An 18,945-nucleotide genomic window follows, 5' to 3' on the forward strand; every position below is an offset into this window, starting at 1 on the left:
GTGTGCTTGGTGTGTCTGAAGTTTGTCCAGATAAATCTTTCTCCAAGTCCAAGAGGACATGTGGTTAACACACACTGCGTGGGTCAGACAGGCCTCCAGACGGCAGACAGCTGCTTCACCTCTCCAGCGCCTGCTTCTGTGTAAATTCATTATTTTCTCCTCTCTAGATGAATGACATTCACTGGGACCGGACAGATAACGCAGTGTTTTTAACCGTGTCCAAGACGCTCTCCTTTGTTTTGGCACCGCTGCCTGAAGAAGCAGCCAGATTTCTCAGAGTTGAGATAGTACAAGCGAGATATGAGGGCTGGAGAGGGGCAAAGTTGTTGGCGGGATGCTGGAACATATGGTTTTCTTAGATTGTTGTCCAGCCCTGAGGCGTAATGTCTGCTTATCAGGGGTTGAGGGCTTCCTTCCTGGTTTCCTTCAGTTCTCTCGGTAATTAACTGCATTACGTGTCATTCCCAGCCCTCACACGGTTTTCCTTTGAGTCGTCAGCTTCTCATTGTCTTTTGATAGCTAGAGGCTGTGTGGAGCAACACAGATGGACATCACGTCATTGTTTTGTGTTTTACTGGTCTAGCAGTATGTACTTTATTGCTCAGTTTCTATGGCCATGGCTGATGCAGCAATAGGCCCACTTATTAAGTTATTGGCCAGTGTTTTCTGCCTAATACCATGTATTGCCTGGTTGGTTGTTATTAGACTAAGTCTTAATACAACCTGACACTGGTGTTGTTGTAAAGGTATTTTAGGTGTTAAGGTGACTTGGGATTCTCCTCACTCCTCCACTACAAGTCTCATTGCATGAATTAAATAGCTGGTGTTTGAATAATTGTTTTGTTCTCAAAGAAAATGTGCCGATTTATTTACAGTATATTGCGTATACAGGTATGTGTGTGTTTGAGGGAGTGTGTGTCTCTGGGTAGCTCCCTTTAGCTGTTCTGCCTTGGCAGGCCAGCTGTAACAGGTACATACTTCACATCTCGGGAATTCCTCCTCTGGAAACTGATAGCATGTACACTCATCCCTCTGAAAAATGTGCTGGATTACTTGAACTCAGAATAACCTTCAGGACATATACTATATGCTATATACTGTAGCTCTGCCTCAGTTTCTCTGTAGAGTATACTCTGTCAGAGTCAAGTGTCTTTGAATAACAAAGTTATGAGAACTATTATCAAATACAATTATCAAATACAATATTTGTGCCCAGACACAATCCTGTCCTGGAGCTCTATGGACAATTCCTTTGACCTCATTGCTTGGTTTTTGCTATGACACACACTGTCAACTGTGGAACCTTATATAGACAGGTGTTTCTGTTTTCAATACATTTTTAAATGTGCTAACATTTCTAAAAACATGTTTCGCTTTGTCCTTATGGGATATTGTGTGTAGATTGATGAGGGAAAAAACATTTATTTAATCAATTTTAGAATAAGGCTGTAACGTAACAAAATGTAGAAAAAGTCTAGGGGTCTGAATACTTTCTGCAGGCACCGTAAGGGCAGTGTGTGCTAGCTTCCATTAACCAACACAGAAAGACCTCCCCAGCAGGTGTTAATACTATAGCTTTTTAAACAATTTGTGAAGCTTGGAGCGCAAACCCCTGGTTGTATTTCAACTTTCCAAGAAGAAGTTGTAGTTACTGTATATTTTAGTTGGAAATGGTCTGATATTGTGATAGCCACATATTAAAATTTCTTCCTGAAATGTTGTTCTGGGAGTACAACTACTTGTTAATGGAAGCCCAAGCGGTTGTTTACTGTAGTTCAACAGAAGTCCTTAAGTTTTTATTATGACATCTATACAGAAAAAAACTGTTGCAAATACCATCATGTGGTCACATCCAACAAGACCAATATAACCAGAAGACAAAGCAGTCCATTTATTCCATCCACTGCAGGATTTTCTCACCATTTGCTGTTGTTATTTCAACAATGGTGTGAATGCAGATGTTGTCTTGTACCACACCTTGCAGGGCAAAGGGAACAACCTTATCCCCCAGCAGAATAATAATACACCCTTTGCATAAACAAATGACCCTGCCCCAAACTAATTAAAGCACCTGTATACTATGCTGAGCCCCTCCCAGCCATCTCCCAGCACTCATAAACATTACATCACAAAAACACACTGATAACGGACTACAGAATGGGCCCAGAGTCATGAGCACGGCCATTGGATAACTGTGGTTGAACCATTGACAGAGCTCGGTAGGCATTGCCTCTGGTTTCTTGTTGATGGAGCAGTTCAGTGCTATGTGAGGCATGCAGCGTTGTAATGCGGTCTGTGGCTTGGCTGTCTCCAGAGAGAGGCCTATAGGGTTTTGTGTCTGACACTGGGACAGGAGCCGGGGGTCACTATGGTGTGTGTATCAGCCTGGGGGACAAAAGTTGACACCCCTCCCACATTGTCCTCAATACGAGCTAACATCCCATTATCCAGGATGAATGACTGTAAGGCAAAGAAACAACAACTGCGAACAGGATGCGAAATATACAGCTAGTTTGGGCCAAACGGGATTCTGTAAGATAGGATGATTTTGTTTGTATGAGAACTGTTTTCAGTGACCACAAATAGTGCTCATGTTCCAGGAAAAATCTATATTTTATTTTTTTCATTAGTCCTTGGTATATAGTCCCAAAATGCATCATCATCATGAGTGACACTTTGCTTCTTGAAAATCCTATATCTTGAAACTTGACTGCTGACATGCAAAACATTTTGAGACTGTATCACCAGTGGACTAATGGAAAAAACTACCTGAAGATAGTTTTTGAGTGGATTTTTCCTTTTAAGTATGCCTATTTAGAGTTGTTTCCCAAAACGCATCCCGAAAGCTGTCTGAGAACGAAGAGTTGGTTCAAGGACTTGACAACAGAAGACAAGTCTCATGTATGGAGTTGCTTATCGTGTGTCAGTGACATCATAACACTTTTCTTAATGGACAGATGGTATATCGTTCTCTCAACAGCTGCTGCACACTGGAAGAGGAGAGGTGGTGCCACTCGGCCCAACTCCAGTAGGCAGCAGGGCAGATACACTGCATGACCCTTCGCTGCTATAACAGCTTCCACTCTTCTGGGAAGGCTTTCCATTAGATGTTGGAACATTGCTGCGCGGACTTGCTTCCATTCAACAACAAAAGCATTAGTGAGGTTTTTCCACACCGATCTCGACAAACCCTTTCTGTATGAAGCTCACTTTGTGCACGGGGGCATTGTCATGCTGAAACAGGAAAGGGCCTTCCCCAAACTGTTGCCACAAAGTTGGAAGCACATAATTGTCTAGAATGTTATTGTATGCTGTAGCGTTAAGATTTCCCTTCACTGGAAGTAATGGGTCTAGCACGGAACCATGAAAAACAGCCCCAGACCATTAGTCCTCCTCCACCAAACGTTACAGTTGGCACTATGCATTCGGGCAGGTAGCGTTCTCCTGGCATCCGCCAAACCTAGATTTGTCTGTTGGACTGCCAGATGGTGAAACAGGATTCATCACTCCAGAGAATGCATTTCCACTGCTCCAGAGTCCAATGGCGTTAAGCTTTCCACCACTCCACCACTCCAGCTGATGGTTGGCATTGTACATGGTGATCTTAGGCTTGTGTGTGGCTGCTCGGCCATGGAAACCCATTTCATGAAGCCCACGACTAACAATTATTGTGCTGACTTTGCTTCCAGAGGCAGTTTGGAACTAGTGAAGTTACGCACTACAACACTTGGTGGTCCCATTCTGTGAGCTTGTGTTGCCTACCACTTCGCGGCTGAGCTGTTGCTGCTCCTAGACATTTCCACTTCACAATAACACCACTTACAGTTGACCGTGGCAGCTCTAGCAGGGCAGACATTTGACAAACTATGGCGATTGCATGGCTGTGTGCTTAATTTTATACACCTGTCAGCAACAGGTGTGGCTGAAATACCCGAATCCACTCATTTGAAGGGGTGTCCACACACTTTTGTATATATAGTGTACCTCCCCCAGGCCCTGTAGTGTTAGTTGAGTGGGGGACGGCACTGCAGCAGGTCCTGTTGGGCTGGGCTCACCTCTCCCATGGCCAAGCCCAGCACAGGCCAGCCCTCTCCATGGATGATTTGAATATCAAATGACTGCTGTTCCCAAACCTCACAGAAGCCATGATCTCCACCCAAAACGTTCCCATATTTTAGGAGAAGTTTCCATGTTTCGCTTTGATGTTGTGCTCTGGTGTGGATTCCCTGGCATGATTTTCAAATGTTTGATTAGTGGTTATTGAAGGAGGGGATTGGGTTATTTTTCTTGTGTCAGTTTCATTTTTCAATATATGGTGCATGAGGGTAATGCTTAAAGTAAAAGTAAGCATATGTGAGCCTCAATCATAATTAATGAAGAGTTTTCAGTCTCTCTCAGGTAATTTGTGGCCTGAGTACCACCCTGGCCACTCAATGATACAGAGAGGTTGTCCTCAAACTAATATTCTGTTTCACTTTTATCCTTCGGACCTGTCGAGACATCAATACTATCTTAGGGAATTCAACAGCTATGAAATACTAGCAGGAAGCGGAAAAAATACACAGCTCTCAATGTAGTCTCAGAGCATTTCATATTATTATGTATTAGTACGTACATTACGAAAATTATTATATTATTACGTAGATCTATGGACATTACATTTAGTGTGTGTTACATTTCATATGGTATGTATTAATTTGTAGATGTTTCTATGATATGTTTAGAATGACAATTCATTGATAAGTTACATATTGCAATTCGTACAATATGTTATGCATTTGCTAAACCTCTAATATGTTACAAATTCCCATGTGTTGTGGCTAATGTTATCTAGGTGGCTAATGCTAACATTTGTTTTTTTTAGGGGTTAAGGTTAGGTTAGGGTTAGCTAAAAGAGTTAAGGTTAGGGAAAGAGTTAGCTAAAATGCTAAGTAATTGCAAAGTAGCTAAAAGTAGTAAGTAGTTGCAAATCTGCTAATTAGTAAAAATGCATATCACTCATACTAATTTGAGTGTCCCGGTTGTACACTTACTATGTAATGTATACCTATGAGACCAGTCTACAACTCTAGGTAGTATATACAGGGGTAGGAGATGTCCCTCTTCTGCAAATTATTATTATTTCAAAAAAAAAAATTATATATATATATATTTACATCTGTCCAGTTTTCAGCTGGAGGGCAAAAGCCACAAGACAAGCACTTTTTTCTCCCTGATTAGCAGTATGTCCGTGTCCACTAGTGCCAAGTCAGTGATGTGCAAACAGGCATGGACAGAACTGTCTGACCTCAATGAGCTGTCTGGTATTTTTATCCATAGTTTTGGTCATTAGAATGAAACAAACTGTTTTTTTCTCGATGGTGTGTTGTGTTGATATTCTCTGTGTTACTGTATGTCCTCCTGTATGTCATTTAGTTCATAGAAATGGGAGTACTGCATCTTTTGAAACAGGTTTCTATTTTGAGCTTTTGAACTTGAGCTGTGACTTTTGGAAATGTGCACTCTTTTACAGTCCATTGTTGTCCAGAAATGAAGACAATCGTTATCCCAGGATCTATCTATAAACAATCAGTTAGTATGGCATGCTGCATTGGTTTGTCAGCAAGTAAAAATGCTTTCTATGAGAGTTCAAACACATCTATTCTTACATTGGAAATGTTACAATGCATTATCTAATGCCAAATGTTTCAATATGTACGTCATTGATTTGAAGCAACATAAATGCAATGAAACCTGTTCTGTAGAAAACCAGTGATTGTTGCAGGCTGGTTAATTGACTGTCTCTCTAATTATCTTCCCCATGCCCTATATGAACGATTCTATTCCCTCTGTGATTATTCTGAAGAAGGCCATTGAAAGTCGAAACGTCAACCTTTTAAACTTACCTAATAAAACAAATATATTTTGTTATGGAGGGTTGCCCCTTTTCCTGTCCAATATTTGACTGTTTTAAACAATTTTCCACTGTTTCATAAAGCCATCTGTTAAGGATTCTACACTTCTAAAGGCCTTGCGATGACATCAGACTCTATGTTTTCTCTGTACCTCCTCAGATTGGGCATGACCATGGGGGCCAGGCTGTGGGTGTAGCCACTGAGACAGCTGGGGGAGAGCGAGAGAGGAGGAAAGGCAAGCCAGCACCAGCCAAGCAGCCTGCACTCCTGCCGGGGAAGATGGGGGAGACCGAGGAGGAGAAGGACCAGGCAGGGAAGCTGTTTGAGAATTTCATCCAAGCCTCCACCTGTAAGGGCACCCTGCAGTCCTTCAACCTCCTGTGCAGGCTGCTGGATCTAGACCCTCAGGACCATGAGACGTTCTACTGTAGTCTGAAGACCAGGCTCACCTCCTGGAGGGCCAAGGCCCTCTGGACCAAGCTGGACAAGAGAACCTGCCACAAGGAGTATAAGAAGGGCCAGGCTTGTGTGGGCACCAAGGTAAAGTAACAGCCACTCACCCTGACATTCAAATAACCCTTGCTTTGTATCATACAGAGGTGTTGAATATACCTTTGGTTTTATTGGCACAGAGCTCTGTTGCATGGAAGTCTTTGGAGACAAAAGAGACAAAGAACTCCAAGACCATCAGTGTGAAAATTGTCTTGACAATGCCCAGTGCACACCCTACAGTAGTTTGAAATAAGATCCCAATATATTCATGTGGAAGTAATATTTATGAATGTTATGCATTTCACTTCTCGTTGTGTAACTGAGTTGTATGACTGGTCTGACCCATTGGCTTGTGATTAATCCAGATTCAAGTCACAATAGTGAGGTGTGACTGATTCTCTGCATTTCTCCTAGCTGTAATCGGTTTTAGTCAATCGGCAGTTTGTCCTTCCTTAGTGGAGAAGTGCTCTGTCATTGTGGAGGGTAGTCCCTTAGGCAACGTTACGGTCATCACTTTAAACCGTACCTGTCAGGACACATTAAATCCTCTACTATCCTTTACTGCTGCTGACGCATATAAACAGCTGAGAAAGTGTGTTCTTCTGATCAGACAGAACTTAAAGTTAATCTCAGCACACACACGCACACGCACGCACACGCACACGCACACGCACACGCACACACATGCGGTGGTTCTGTAGCTCAGTTGGTAGAGCATGGCGCTTGTAATGCCAGGGTAGTGGGTTCGATTCCCGGGACCACCCATACGTACAATGTATGCACACATGACTGTAAGTCGCTTTGGATAAAAGCGTCTGCTAAATGGCATATTATTATTATTATTATTATTACATGCCCACAATCAAACAAACAAACACACACAGACACTTAAGGCATCAGCATGCTTCAGGTCGGTTGGTGCCAGTTCGAACTCACCTAGGCGAACCGAACAAGCGTGCTCACATAGTCCCTTGAAAAACTAGAAAAAAAGTGGCAGGGGTACTGTTTGTACATTTTGAAACCCCATAGCCAGTATATACTTCCTCAAAATAGTCCGAATGAATTCATCTAAGATAACTCAACAAATCTGTCATTAATTTTGATGTTTTTGCAGAGGATATCTTATTTGGGCAATTTTACATCGAACTAAGATGTTTGGTTGCAGATGCAGCATTTCTCTAAATGTGTCCGAACAGCCGGAAAACCCCTCCAAAACTAACAAAAAAACACCACAAAATGTCATCCTAATATATTCACAAACTCCTCCGAACTGTTTCGGCTGGGAAGCATGCCAACGCCTTTACTGTAACTCCCCCCTCCCTCACTTCTGCACTATCCTCATTCCACCTCATCCACAGCTCTACAGAGTGTTGCCTCTTACATCACCCTCAATCAGTCACCAGAATACTTTCATAACACACATCCACAGACAGCATCACTCAGCAAGTGTGATTATTTTCCTTGGTTCTACTGAGGGGGCGGTGTTCTTTATTGGGCCCTCCTAAAAGGTTGGAACCCTGCCCAGATATGATTAAAGTGTGTTTTAAGTTATCCAAAATAAGACAGCTTTTTACTAGTTCTCTCTGATACCAACTATAAACCAGGTTGGAACACCATATACCCCCTTGATCTGAGAGTATGCCATGATTAGGTGCTATCCCAGTTCTATTGAACCCTTCATTTAAAGTGTCTGATTGTCTTTAGTCCCGTGCCAAATAGTTTCAGCTAGGTTTCCTCAGTCTGACAAGCCACAGAACAGTGTAGAATGGTCTTATTTATCAAAGTAATAAAACAGATGTACAGTCTCTTGGTTCTGGGTAATTAACCATACTGTTGGTACAGTAGGAGAGACTCACGTAAGTATTTGATTTATGCTGGCTGTGTGGATGGAAACAGGAACGACCTTGTAAAAAAAATTGAGGCTAGAATTCAACTTATCCTCACCTCTTACGTTTCAAGTCTGTTTACAGAATAAGAGATTTAAGGAGTAAAATAATTGACGGACAGCTCCCACAGCATCCTGTTGTGATTAATTGCGGCCCACCTGCCACAACTTGATAAATGACTTTACTTGACTTTCTTCACAAGGTGTGGATGGCGTAAGCGATGCGTTAGGGTTTGGTGGTGGTTCACAGGGAATAATAATGTTTTAGCATTCCTCACCCAGCCTCCAAATGCCTGCTGGAGATACAATCTGTAAAGGATATGAAGTCATCCCCAGTGTGTTACTGCATACAGCTGGCCATAATGCTAATGACACAACACGTACTGTTGGTTTCTTATATATACATTTTTAATAGGGAACACAGTGAAGGCCGTATTTATTTTTTAAAATATGAAACAGATACACTGAACAAAATGGTCATATGTTACTGGGCTTAGTCTCTTTCACTGATTATGCTGTTAAATGTAAGCGCTTTAGGCCTATTGAAGTGGCTTCTTGAGCCCGAGATCTGACAAGCTTATTTTATTAGTATCAGAGTTGCTTTGTGCTCGTCTCATCTGAGAGGTCTGGAGAAGTGAGCTGAAGTGGGAAGAGGCCCAGTGAGAGAGACGGTTAGTTTTCCAGGGCGGTGCCGCTGTCCAGTGCCAGATTCTATGGAAACTATTTGAACCGGCTATGTCCTGAAGGTGAGCTCCTGACCTGCACCTCAGCGCCAGTATAACTCAGCAAAATACAGACACTGTTTTCTATTAAGGGACTGATTTGTCTGTTCTCTGCATTTTTAAGTATTATAGTTATCAGGCAATCAAACTCCACGTTATGACACATACTATCATTGCAATAATAGCCTAGTTAAATCATACGGCAAATAGCATGATCATTTGTGGTCTCAGTTGTGCAAACACAAAGCAACACGGCAATATGTTTGGGATGGCTTTGCATTCAGGAAATGCCTTCAATCATAAGTGCTACATTTCATTTCCTTTTTCTTACGTGAACTGTTATGCCTGTATAATGTTGGCACATACCTCATGTATGAAGCACATGGAAACGTTTTCATTGTGTTGTTGTTTATTGCACTGTTCAGTTCCCCAGTCGCCTGCCCTTTAGACTAAACTACAGTGAAGACATGAACTCTTTACTTCACAACCCACTGAATGCGGGTTAGAATGAAGTACAGAACAACTGTTTTTTAAGGATTATTTCCCCCCCTCATTGTAGAGGAGCTCCCCTTTATAACAGGTTGTCTTTGTCAGGCTCGTAAATCTCACCCTAGATGGCCCAACATTGAACAGTGTGTCATCAACATTTCCATGCTTGGCATCCTCCCTTGCCAATTGTGACATCTTGACAGATGGACCTATTTTCCCTTAATTATATGGTTTGACACTGTGGAAAATTGTGCTTCCACTGAGCAAATAATTCACTGTATGGAACCTTCTACGGTATGATTTGAAAGTTCAGAGACACACTGTGCCCTCCTTGCCTGTTTCTCAGGCCTATTTCATGCCCAGACACGAGTATTGCTCCTTTTCTCCTGTTCTAATTCCCATGAAGTCCCAGATGGCTGTCTGAGAGGGTTGCCAGTTCATGTTGTGGCTCTCCTGGTGGTCTCTCTCAGTGGATTTTGTACCTTAAGTCTGACGTTTTGTCCTAAAACAGCGTGAGCCATCACCGTGCGCTGGGCCAAGCTAGTGAGGCATCACATCATGTCTGCAGGTGCACAGGCTCCGCTCGCTCACTCACACACACACAGGCAGTTTGTTTTACTCCGGTGAAGCCAGAATAAGCATGTGTGTTAAGGAGCTCCACTCAGCCCAGTGTTTGGGGGTGTTCCTGTCAATCTAACCTGGCTGGCCTGTTGAAGTGGCTGGACAGCATGTACACACTAGAGACCACCAGTCAGCTAATGTCTTAGACCTTAGAGGACATACTATACTCCTTAAAGAGATATAGCTGTAGAGTTTAACGAGTCATTTGTATTCATTCAAAAACAGTGCAGTTATGGAGGATAAGGTTTGGTTCAGCAGTATCTTATAGTCTTGAGCTCTATAGATTGATCAGGATTCCAGGAGACAATAATTGCCAGCTGCCTGACATTGTGTCCACTTTCCATTTGATAAGCATGTTTGAGTTGGCCTCCAGTGTACATTCTGCATGAAGTGAGTATGATAAACTGTGTACGTGACCAATAAACTTTGATTTGATTGCCATCTAATAGGGCTCCAGGTGCAGTAATGTAATGAACGGGAGAGAATGAAAGGTAAAGGCGGGGGGCGGGGTCTTCCAATCCTGGTGAGGGTGAGCGGGTGAGGTCACAGGTGGGGGCGGGACAGGAAGTAGCTGTGATCTGACTCAGCAGAACTGCAGTGGGCCCTCAGGAAGCCCTCCCATCTGCGATAACACAGCACCGCATAGAAACAGGGAAAACAAACCGCTCATCTCTCATAGCACCATAGAGACAGACTAAAACAAAAGTAATGCTTTGATAGTGATTATCTAGTTCATATCAGGTTTGATAATTCCCCACATTGTGGGATGTGTGTTTAGGCACATCTGAATAAACTGAGCTAATGTTGTTCTGTGTTTGTGAATAAGGCATTGTTCCATATGTTTTTTTCTTTTTCCTCTGTGGCGGTGATGCTTAACACACCTGGCACGTCTCAGTGACTGTCTGATTCTTCTGACAATGGTTAAAGAGCCCATTCACTTTAATCACTCCTCGTGATGAAAAGAACTGGACCATTCCTGTTCAGACACAGCCACGCGCAGCCACCTGGGTTTGGCTAGTATACCTGATGAGTATCGAATACCTCATACTCTTACTCCTAGGCTGGTAATGTTATGTTCTCCTTCGCCTCCTGATGACACCCTGCAGCAGACTCACACACGCAGAATGAGAAAACAGAATGACTAAAGCCCAATATTATTTTTATTGCCGGGAGCAGTGGTACCATTTATGGTGTGATCTGGGCAGCTGGCACGTTTAGCTCTGTAAACAGCACCCTGGGAGAGAGCGGGAGAGAGAGAGGGGTGGGGATAGAGGGGGGAGAGAAAGTGTGGGAGAGGGAGAACGAGAAAGAGAGAAGGATAGAAAGCTAGAGAAAAAGAGAGCGAGTATACCCCATTCAGCACAGAGCTACAGTATACAACCATGATAAGGCCCCCGAAGCTGGGGCTGAAACATGACCGTGTCACAATATTGATCAGATTGACACCTCCTGTGCGTTCCTGTGGCTCTTCAGGCAAACACACAGGGTGACAGGAAGTGAGACCCGCTGTTCAAATATACTGCTGGCCCTCCCTGCACACAGGGGGGATTTAGAGTTCAGGTGTGTGGGTTGACTGGGCTGGGGAGGAAATAAGGGATCTAAAATGAAAAGGTCACAGTGGGCTGAGATGGCAGAGCCTGGTTGAGAGAGGCTCTGATTGGTTATAAGGTTAAGGAAACAGGAAGCCACCCAACTCGTTGGCCACTGCAGGGGCTACTGTCTGACTCAGGAGTGGTTGGATGGTGAGATGATTCCTCCGAAGAACTAACACTCCAAAAAAGTTCCTTCTCATCCTTTCTAGAAGCCTGGATGAAGTCATGTTCTCACCACACATTCTCAGAAGGATCCTTTAAACCAAAATAACTGACTTCATGCATATTTGAGTGAGGCAGATGAGTGAGGCAGATACATGAATCATGTCTTTGATAGGACTAGGCTGTAATAAGGATCTACGGTTGAGGTAATGACACATACTCTCCCAGCGCTGGGTCAGAGTAACACACAACATACTGTAACCATAAACATCCACCCCAGGCACTTTACTTGGCAATATACAGTAAACACTCAACTCATCCCCTCATATTTAATCTGCTATTGAGTATGTCTACAGGTTAAAACAATGATTCTATTTTCAGTAAGTATTATTTATGATGATGATAAGGCACGTTACAGTATATGATCTCTTTGGCAGGCATATGGTTATAATGCACACATGTATCGTATTTTGTGTAACAGAAATGTGACTATGAAATACAATTTTGAGTCCTTTATTTGCACTCATAATGATAATGGTGTCCCTCTGTCATTCTTGTCCCTGCAGTGCCTGATCATTGGCGGAGGTCCATGTGGCTTGCGGACGGCCATCGAGCTGGCTCTGCTGGGGGCCAAGGTGGTGGTGATTGAGAAGAGGGACACCTTCTCCAGGAACAACGTGTTGCACCTGTGGCCCTACACCATCCACGACCTCAAGGGCCTCGGGGCCAAGAAGTTCTACGGCAAATTCTGCGCTGGAGCCATAGACCACATCAGTAAGTACTTTTACATGTGGGGTAAGCATCTCATCAGGAAACCTTTCCACCCGTACAGCCATAGCAGTTGTTATTAATAAGTGCCATTCCCCATAGCCCGACATGTACTTACTTTTGCAATGGAATATTTTGCTTATCGATATTGTTTGATTCAGCTAATGATTATGCTATTGTATCCTCTTCCCCTCCAAAGCTATTTTTTGTCTGGTAGCCTTGATGCTGCCAATCCCTTCCATTGCATAATGTCAAGGTTGTGAGCCATAGAAGGTGAAGCTTCCATCTGCTCTTAGCTACAGAGATACAAAGCAGAGCTGAGAGGCCAAGTTTTGTTGTGTGTATAATGTGTAAATGCATGGATACCGGTGCAGTGTGCATGTACTAGGTACTGTATTAGATGATGCAGAAAATACAGCTGGGTTTTTTGCATGGTTCTAAGAACTCCTAATTCTTGTCTGTGTTTGCCAGGTATTCGTCAGCTCCAGCTCATGCTGCTGAAGATCGCCCTGCTCGTAGCTGTGGAGTTCCATGTCAATGTGGAGTTTGTCAAACTGCTGGAACCTCCAGAGAACCAGGAGAATGACGGTGAGTGACAGCCCACTTACAGGCCGTCACTTACAGTAGCTGTATGTCCATTGAGCTCCATCAACATTGGCCTAGTACCAATCAACCCATCATCCCTGCTCCTTCCTAATAACCATTAAGGGTGTTTTGGATGCAGTTCAGGCAAGGGCTAGGTTACAGCATTTGAAACCAGACTTCCAATATCTGACAGGTTAGCTGGGGTTGAAGAGCTTCATGCAATGCATTTGGAGAACATCAACAGTGCCTCTTAACATGAGCCTTGCATCAGCAACAGTCAGCAGGAAAATAATCATGCAGCAACAGGAAATGTGAATTGTTATGTGGATTATAATTAATGGACATTTTTGTAGCGGTTGATACATTTTTCTTAAGGGAAAATCAAGTCTGACCAACTTCAGAAGCCTTTTGAAAAACCTCAAATATACTACACGTTTAAAATGTCCTGCATTGCAGGAAAGTTCTCCTTCAACAGGGTGATCAAATTAAGATCCTACATCTGTATGTGGCTGCCCAGAGGATCCCAACACAGTATATTCTCTCCCACACCATAGCATTCCGCTGCTTTACATCACTGTACCTTGAGCTACAGGGAGTTACTGAAGTCCATAAGTAGTACCTTTTGGAGTAGTTCTGCCTCCCAATTCAACAGTGTATCTCCTTGGCAACCAGCCGTAAACAGCAGCACTGTTACAGTAGTGCACTGATCACCCTTTATTTGATATTTGCATTGCCATGGAAATCAAAATGTTTAAAAGTCATAATCATTGCTTCGCCATTCCTATTCAGCTGCTAATGGTTAGCAACCTCGCCAGATGCTAATGTTATTTTATGGTTGCTGCTGAGCAAAGCACACAGTAAATTCAGTGAGCAGAGCAGACCTAGTGGCTTTGTTTAAGGAGCAGCAGAGCCAAATTACGGCCATGGAAGTTAATTAAGAGCTGATTCGCCAGTGTAATTACAACCGTGCCACCTCGACTAAGTTCTTATAACAGTACAGTACTAGCTGCTTCAAGATGTGAACACTGCGGGGTGGATGGTGATGTGGCGCCGAGCTGAAAGGCTGGCTATCTGAAATACCTCTACACTTGACCCCCCTCCCTCCTACAGAGCTTTGTTGATTGGACTCCTGGACTGGAGGTCATTAGCTATCCCATGTGTGGCCTCGACAGCGACGTCAACCAACTGATAAAAACAAGAGTCTTTACTAAATTTGGATACAGAATGGTCCCCCTACTTTTGCTGTCACAGGGTGCTCGGTGTCCTTGACATGATGGAATGCATTTTTGACATGGTGATATTACACAGCAGATAGACAGCCAACCCAACGCTGCTGGGGTCTCACACTGCCTCTGTGGCTGACATTATTCACCACATTTGATCCACTACGTGCTAAAATGTTGTAATGTATTGAATTATATAATGTAGATGGTTGACACCCTGGTATCAATTATACAGTACAAGTGAGACTGACATTTTAATTTATTTATTTGATTTGTTATTTAACCAGGCATGTCAGTTAAGAACAAATTCTTATATACAATGACGTGCTAGGAACAGTGGGTTAACTGCCTGTTCAGGGGCAGAATGGTCGATTTTTTACCTTGTCAGCTCGGGAATTCGATCTGGCAACCTTTCGGTTACTGGCCCAACACGCTAACCACTAGGCTACCTGCCAGCCCACATTAATCAATATCTTATATAATTACTGCACGGTATAGTCTGCTGAGTTAAATGACACAATGTGTGTGACCTCTGTGTCACCCTCTTTGTTGAGAGCTGTCAGGATTAGCAAACCATTTTCCCCACTGGTGTTGATAGGCATCATAAATATTGTTCCCCAGAAATAACAGGCCGAAAGAGCAACCAAGTAAATATTGTGTCTGTTTCTCTAGCCCGTGTCCTCTCATTCTCTATCTGGGTTGAACTCTACCCATTTGTATACTGATAAGTATGTTTGTTTGAGGTGTGTGTCCCTGTGAATGTGGAACTGTACTGACCCTCTCTCCCCTACTCTCCTCCCTTCCTGCTCTCTCTCCTCTCCTCTGTCTGTGTTTCAGGGCCTGGCTGGAGAGCTGAGATCAGGCCTGCCGATCACCCCGTGGCAAACATTGACTTTGACGTGGTGGTGGGCGCTGATGGGAGGAGAAATACCCTGGAAGGTGAGAACTCTGGAGGGATGGGAGGGTTGTATCCATGCAGAGTATATCTACATACCGTTAAGGACCTGACCCCAGACATAGGATATGGTGATATGGTACTGTATATGATATCATGTGATGACATCCGTGGAATGGCTCTCTCTGAGATTGCTCAATATGTTTACTAAACACTACTTGCTCCAAAGCTAAATTTAGCTACAAGTTCAAATGCAGTTGGATATTATCTGGAGGCCCTTCAAACACTATTTCTATATTGAAAAGTATGTTTTACGTAGCTTTGTTGGCAGTAGCTTGTTTCAAATAATATCCAGGACACCTTTCTCATATCATTATTTTGTCTGGATAGCAGCCTAACAACTGTAACTAAGAAACATACGATTGTTATTGGCTGCGGCTTTTGGCTACACAAAGCATCCATTTAAAAAAAGCATAGTCTCATCCAAGAAAGTTAGGAAGCCATAAAATCAAGCTCGCCTCGGTAAAACGATACCCTATGTCATTAATCTCTCCTTCAAAGGGCAAGGTTACACATGAAATCACCATATCGTTGCAATAAAAAAGATCTGGGACCCTGTTTGTGTCGTCATCTGGATGCTGTTCAACCGTTGATGCATGCATGCAGGACTCTCCCTCACAGATGCCTGTCATCTCCTCACCAATCCACATCAGATGCTTATTCCTAAAAAGGGCATTTTCTGTCTCCAAACAATGAGGGGTTTAGGTCATCGTCTGATGACGAAAAGCCTGAGGCAAACTTTCTTTTTAGAAGTCCTTCTACTTTTGAACTGCCATGCAAGCCCTGTCTGAGAGGGGGGTTAAATATACCGCAATCTGTTCTGTACCCAGCTAATCGTCTGAGAGGAACACAGCTGCATTGGAAAGAGTGATGTGAGGGGGGGGGGATGCCCCAGTGAATTAGCAATGACCGTAATGGAACATTTCTGGCTCATATTAAAATGCTACCTCCTAGAAAAGCATCTCTCAGAAGCTCATACATTATTTTGTAGGAGGAAGAGAGGCTGAACACATTAGAACATTCATCTCCCTTTCCTTCCTGAGTTACAGGTCTAGAGGTAATGTTGATGTATTTTCCTCCGCTAAAGGGCTTTGGTACAGAACCCTCCTCTTCCCCAGGACAGTTATAAGCATACTAACATGTGGCCTGTGGGACATGCATCCTGGAGTGACATATCCCGGGTATTGGCTGTGGTTGGTTGCCTTTTATTGGCTTTAGGAGCTTTGGTAGAGCTTTGACACCACAAAGAGACTTAAAAAAATATATCACCACATTCTCTTTCACAAAGGCAAGGTTTTGCATGTCATTTAAAAAGTCAGACAGCTTTTTATAAAACTGTAACTGTGAGAATAGCAGCAACAGGAACCCAAGTGAATAGCAGTCTGGCATTAAAAGTCTGAGCCCATGATTCAGTCTATTTTAAGGCTTGCCTGCAGTAATGTTTTGGCCCTGGATAGGACACAGAAAGTTCATATTAAATGAGCCTCTAAAATGTCTCCATTTAAAAAAAAGAAATTCAGGATCAGTGAGAGGATGGCATTAAACTTCAATGCAAGAAGCATTCCCCCAATGTTTCTATCTGAAGAGGAACTGAATTCTGTTCCATTGTTGTTGATATCCTAAATAGCAGAAGTATACGAAATTGCAGCCAAAGTAGTACATATTGTAAAATCTCACCGTGAAAAAACGAGACTGCACCTTCTCTTACGATAGTCCAGTTCATGTAAGGAGTGACTGCACTCTACTCCACCTGAAGTTGTGAAAGTTAATCATCCTGGAAAACATATTTATTAGATCATAACATTTTAGTACTGACCCAACTCTCCTGCCGAGGCTTTTGTTCCCCTGGTGATATAAACAGTATCACCGCGGTAACAAGCCTCTCTGATCCTAAAATAACTGGCCTGTGAGTACAGCTCGGTGCTAGATTTCCTCTGGATTAGTATGACTCCGCTGGCCTGGCCAGAGAATAGTAACATCCCATCTCTCTCTCTTTTCTCTATCCCTCTCTCTCTTTCTCTCCCTCTTTCTCTCGCACTCAGGGTTCAAGAGGAAGGAGTTCCGTGGTAAGCTGGCTATCGCCATCACGGCCAACTTTGTCAACAGGAACACCACGGCCGAGGCCAAGGTGGAGGAGATCAGCGGTGTGGCCTTCATCTTTAACCAGAAGTTCTTCCTGGACCTCAAAGAGGAGACAGGTGGGCCTGAGATCCCCCACAGCCAATGAGTCAGCCAGAGGAGCAGACTGGCCATAGAATGCACTTAAATTCACACATTGTCAAACAACAGCAGTCTTCAACCCTGTCATTATCATGGGGGGGTTTAACCTTCCTGTCTGTGTCTGCCATTTGTTGCAGGTATTGACCTGGAGAACATTGTGTACTACAAGGACAACACACACTACTTTGTCATGACAGCAAAGAAGCAGAGCCTACTGGACAAGGGTGTCATCATTCATGTGAGCAAACATTGTTTAGATCAGGGATCATCAACTAGATTCAGACTCGGGTATGGTTTTTCCTGCTGTCTGAGGGTGTTGTATTCAGATGTGTGTGAAAAGGAAGAGAAATAGAGAGAGGGGGAGAGAGAAGGAGAGGTGAGGAGTTAATAGAGGAGGGTGCTGGGTCGGAGGAATCTCATCCTTGGTGGTCTGCCAGTTGAACAGCCTATGAGCCGGACGGGCACCACAATGACATCCATGAAAGCTAAGTGTTATAAACATCCCTGAAGGAGCACATATTTCACTGGCTTATGAATCCCTCTCAGCGCTCGCGCTCACTTCAATTTGCCAGGGTTTTGCATGGGTCATCCCATGAATTCATTCATAAAGACAATGTGGGACTTTGAGACTGGCGTCACAGTACAAATTAAAGAGCATCCATCTTTAATGGTCCTCTAATATACAAGGTGAATAACTGTTGTTACACCTAGGGTATCAATGTTGCAACTCATTTTGCCTCTTTTACTTCATCCTTTTGGTCATGTTCTCTCATAAACACAATTCCCCTGACTTTGTCTCGTAGGACTACATAGACACAGAGATGCTGCTGAGCAGTGAGAATGTGAACCAGGAAGCTCTGCTGGGTTACGCCCGTGAAGCTGCTGACTTTGGCACCAATTACCAGCTTCCCACGCTGGACTTTGCCATAAATGCTTGTGGCCAGCCGGACGTGGCCATGTTTGACTTCACCAGCATGTATGCCTCGGAGAACGCAGCGCTGGTCAGAGAACGCTTCGGACATCAGCTACTGGTGGCACTGGTTGGGGACAGCTTGTTAGAGGTGAGGAGGCTGTGACAACAGGGTTCAATCATGCTTTAAAATAGTTGGACATTAATACTGTATGTTCAGCTAAATGTACTGTTATGCTGATGTTATGTTTCTGTGTGTGCAGCCATTCTGGCCAATGGGTACAGGGTGTGCGAGAGGCTTCCTGGCTGCTTTTGACTCTGCCTGGATGGTGAAAAGGTGGGCTGAGGGCAGGACCCCTCTGGAGGTGCTAGCTGAGAGGTCAGTGGTCAAAACACACACACACACACACACACACACACACACACA

At 43.6% G+C, this 18,945-nt stretch overlaps 1 protein-coding gene across 18 annotated transcripts in view; it reads left to right on the top strand.

The window, feature by feature from the left end:
* The window catches only part of mical2a (microtubule associated monooxygenase, calponin and LIM domain containing 2a), a 45,339-nt gene that overhangs the window by 10,657 nt on the left and 15,737 nt on the right, over nucleotides 1-18,945 (top strand). For all 18 annotated transcript variants that reach the window (XR_006838452.1, XM_046346049.1, XM_046346053.1 and 15 more), the window contains exons 2-9: nucleotides 6,054-6,434; nucleotides 12,424-12,631; nucleotides 13,097-13,213; nucleotides 15,271-15,372; nucleotides 17,431-17,586; nucleotides 17,746-17,846; nucleotides 18,412-18,669; nucleotides 18,782-18,897. Coding sequence is in view for 17 of the 18 variants with exons in the window: in XM_046346049.1 (XP_046202005.1) it covers nucleotides 6,174-6,434; nucleotides 12,424-12,631; nucleotides 13,097-13,213; nucleotides 15,271-15,372; nucleotides 17,431-17,586; nucleotides 17,746-17,846; nucleotides 18,412-18,669; nucleotides 18,782-18,897 (1,319 nt within the window). In the remaining variant the exon portion in view is untranslated. The remainder of the gene's footprint in view (nucleotides 1-6,053; nucleotides 6,435-12,423; nucleotides 12,632-13,096; nucleotides 13,214-15,270; nucleotides 15,373-17,430; nucleotides 17,587-17,745; nucleotides 17,847-18,411; nucleotides 18,670-18,781; nucleotides 18,898-18,945) is intronic.

This window comes from Oncorhynchus gorbuscha, linkage group LG04 (genome assembly GCF_021184085.1).
Source record: "Oncorhynchus gorbuscha isolate QuinsamMale2020 ecotype Even-year linkage group LG04, OgorEven_v1.0, whole genome shotgun sequence".
In the NCBI taxonomy this organism is placed as follows: Eukaryota; Metazoa; Chordata; class Actinopteri; order Salmoniformes; family Salmonidae; genus Oncorhynchus; species Oncorhynchus gorbuscha.